General features: G+C 44.2%; 1 protein-coding gene across 1 annotated transcript in view; it reads right to left on the bottom strand.

Moving 5' to 3' along the window:
• Positions 1 to 243: 243 nt before the first annotated feature.
• The window catches only part of LOC133559950 (coiled-coil domain-containing protein 3-like), a 6045-nt gene continuing 3630 nt past the window's right edge, over positions 244 to 2658 (bottom strand). The window contains exon 3 of the mRNA XM_061911933.1: positions 244 to 621. Within this exon, the coding sequence (XP_061767917.1) occupies positions 322 to 621 (300 nt within the window). The 3' untranslated portion in view covers positions 244 to 321. The remainder of the gene's footprint in view (positions 622 to 2658) is intronic.

Here is a 2658-nt window from a genome sequence, read left to right on the forward strand (position 1 = left end):
TCCCATCTCCCATCTCCCATCTCCCATCTCCCAACCCCCATCTCCCATCTCCCAACCCCCATCTCCCATCTCCCATCTCCCATCTCCAATCTCCCACCCCCAATCCCCCATCTCCAATCCCCCATCTCCTATCTCCTATCTCCTATCTCCTATCTCCCATCTCCCATCTCCCATCTCCCAACCCCCATCTCCCATCTTCCATCCCCCATCTCACATCTCCCATCTCCCATTTCCCATCCCCCGTCTTGTGTGTTGCAGCCGCGGTGCTCGGAAAGAGTTGATTGGCAGAAGCTCCTGGACCATGATGAGCGCCACAGCCCATCACAGTCGCACACCGCGACGCATGGGTGTGCCGGCATAGCGTCCCGCTCCCTCCTGCCTGATGGTGTTGAGATGATGGCCCGCTCGGCGCTCGGCGGCCTTCAGCCTCAGCAGCAGCTCCTGCACCTCCTGCCCCGCCCGGCCGGCCGCCTTGCGAGCTTTGCTCAGGGAGCGTTTCACCTTGCCAAGGCGCTCTTTCAGCTGCTTGTTGCGTCTTTCTGCGGCGGCCAGGCGCTCCTGAGCCTTGCGACCTCGCTCCTCCTCCTCAAAGAGCGCCGCCTGCACCGAGGAACACAGCAGCTGTGGAGGGTGACATGATGCAGAGTCAGCTTGATGCTTCTCCTCACCAACCACAGTGGAGGAGCATCCATCAGCCACCATCAACTGACTCAACTCAACTCATTCTTAGACATACATATATATATATATATATATATATGTATGTATGTATGGGAAAAATCACAAGACTACTTCATCTCTACAGAACTGTTTCATGAGGGGTTCCCTCAATCATCAGGAGATTGAGGGAAAATATTTGCCCTTCGTGTCTTCGTGTCTCTCCACCTTCTCACAACTGGGGCTCAGGGTCAATGTTGCCATCTTCATTCCACCTCGGAAGTGGAGCGCTCACAACTGGGAAGTGACGCCATTCCCAGCCCAGATGTCCTACTTCCCAGGTGCATTGAACGCACCATGAGCCACCAGCAAAACACAGAGCTGTGTCGAGGTGTTAGGAACTGGCAAGGCTGCACTTTTTCTGACCCCAAGATGCAGGAACCAGGAGGACGAGGAGCAGGTAAGATGATTTTAACAGAAAATAACGCAGTCTTGCATGTAAGCGTTGCAAACATAAGGAGATCTTCCAGCAGGGAGGAGTGCTGGAGACAAGGCATACTGTAAATAGAACATGTGCTGATTGGCAGCAGGTGTGGACCAGCTGCCAATCAACGGCAGGTGAGGAACAAACAGGAAATGGGACAAAATAAGAGCACTGACGGGAAGTAAATACAAAAACAAGGAAACAAACAGAAATGAAGTGACAGATCGTCACACATGACAGTTTTGGACTTTTATTTCCCTGTTCTTGGTGTTGTTTCCCGACTTTGTTTGTCTCCACTTCCTGTGTGCCTTCATTTCCTGCCACTTGTCAATCAGGACACACCTGCTTGCCAATCGGGTCGCTTGTAAGCCCCGCCCTGGTCAGTGTTTGCTACCTTACGTTTCACAGCAAGGATTTCTCATTTCACAGTAAATGTTGCTGTGATGCCATTATTTGACAACAATTTTCTGTACATTTGCTATGATTTTTTTATTTTATTTTTACAGCGTGAAAGAGGAACTTCACTTTTGGGGGGAAATTAGCCTATCATTCTCAATCTTTATGTAAGATTATATTTTCATTTTTTATGCATTCTAACTCATAAAATATGGCAAGTAAGAAGTGGCCAACAATGCAGCTAAAGGGAATAGTCTATTACGCCCATAAAAAACCTCTAAAAAGTGCCAACAAAACTTTATTTACATCTTGTGACCCTAATATGAACCAAATTTTATTTTAGCGGCGCCGTGAACACAGAGAGTTAACTAGCTTATGCTGCTATATTGACAAATTGAGCTGCTGCATGGCCTCTGAGTTGGTGAGAGTTAATTGTAGATGATAAATCATGTCTCTCACCTGGATAGTAGACAGTTGTGGACATAAACCCACAAGTTGGTACACTTTGACATCCAACTTAGACCCGGACATGGCCAGAAAGACACACAAAAAAATGGTTGTTTGCAAAACTTTTTTTCTTCTTTACTTTTTGTGAGGATTATGATGAATTTTTCATGAAAAGAGGAAGATGTAAGTCAGTCTTTATCCCAGTGAGGTCAGATTTTGTACAGTAAGTGATTGTTTTATTATGGTCTTGGTTAGCACTTAGCAATATTGCTACATGATGCTTAGTGTTTGACTAAAGATGCATATGTTTAGCACACAACTTCTAAAACTTGTAGATCATTCTCCTTATGTTCAGGTTCAAAATAGGGTTCTGGATCATCAAAGTAGTCTTTGTTGTCTCTCATCAATTCTGCCATGATTAGTAGTCTTGTTGTTGTTGCATATATACTTACATATATTACATGTTTTTATGAATGTTACTAGATACTACATATATACTTACATCATGTATATATTACATGTTATTATGAATGTTACTACATGACATATATACTTACATCATGTATATATTACATGTTATTATGAATGTTACTACATGACATATATACTTACATCATGTATATATTACATGTTATTATGAATGTTACTAGATACTACATATATACTTACATCAT

Source organism: Nerophis ophidion, linkage group LG10 (genome assembly GCF_033978795.1).
Source record: "Nerophis ophidion isolate RoL-2023_Sa linkage group LG10, RoL_Noph_v1.0, whole genome shotgun sequence".
Lineage (NCBI taxonomy): Eukaryota > Metazoa > Chordata > Actinopteri > Syngnathiformes > Syngnathidae > Nerophis > Nerophis ophidion.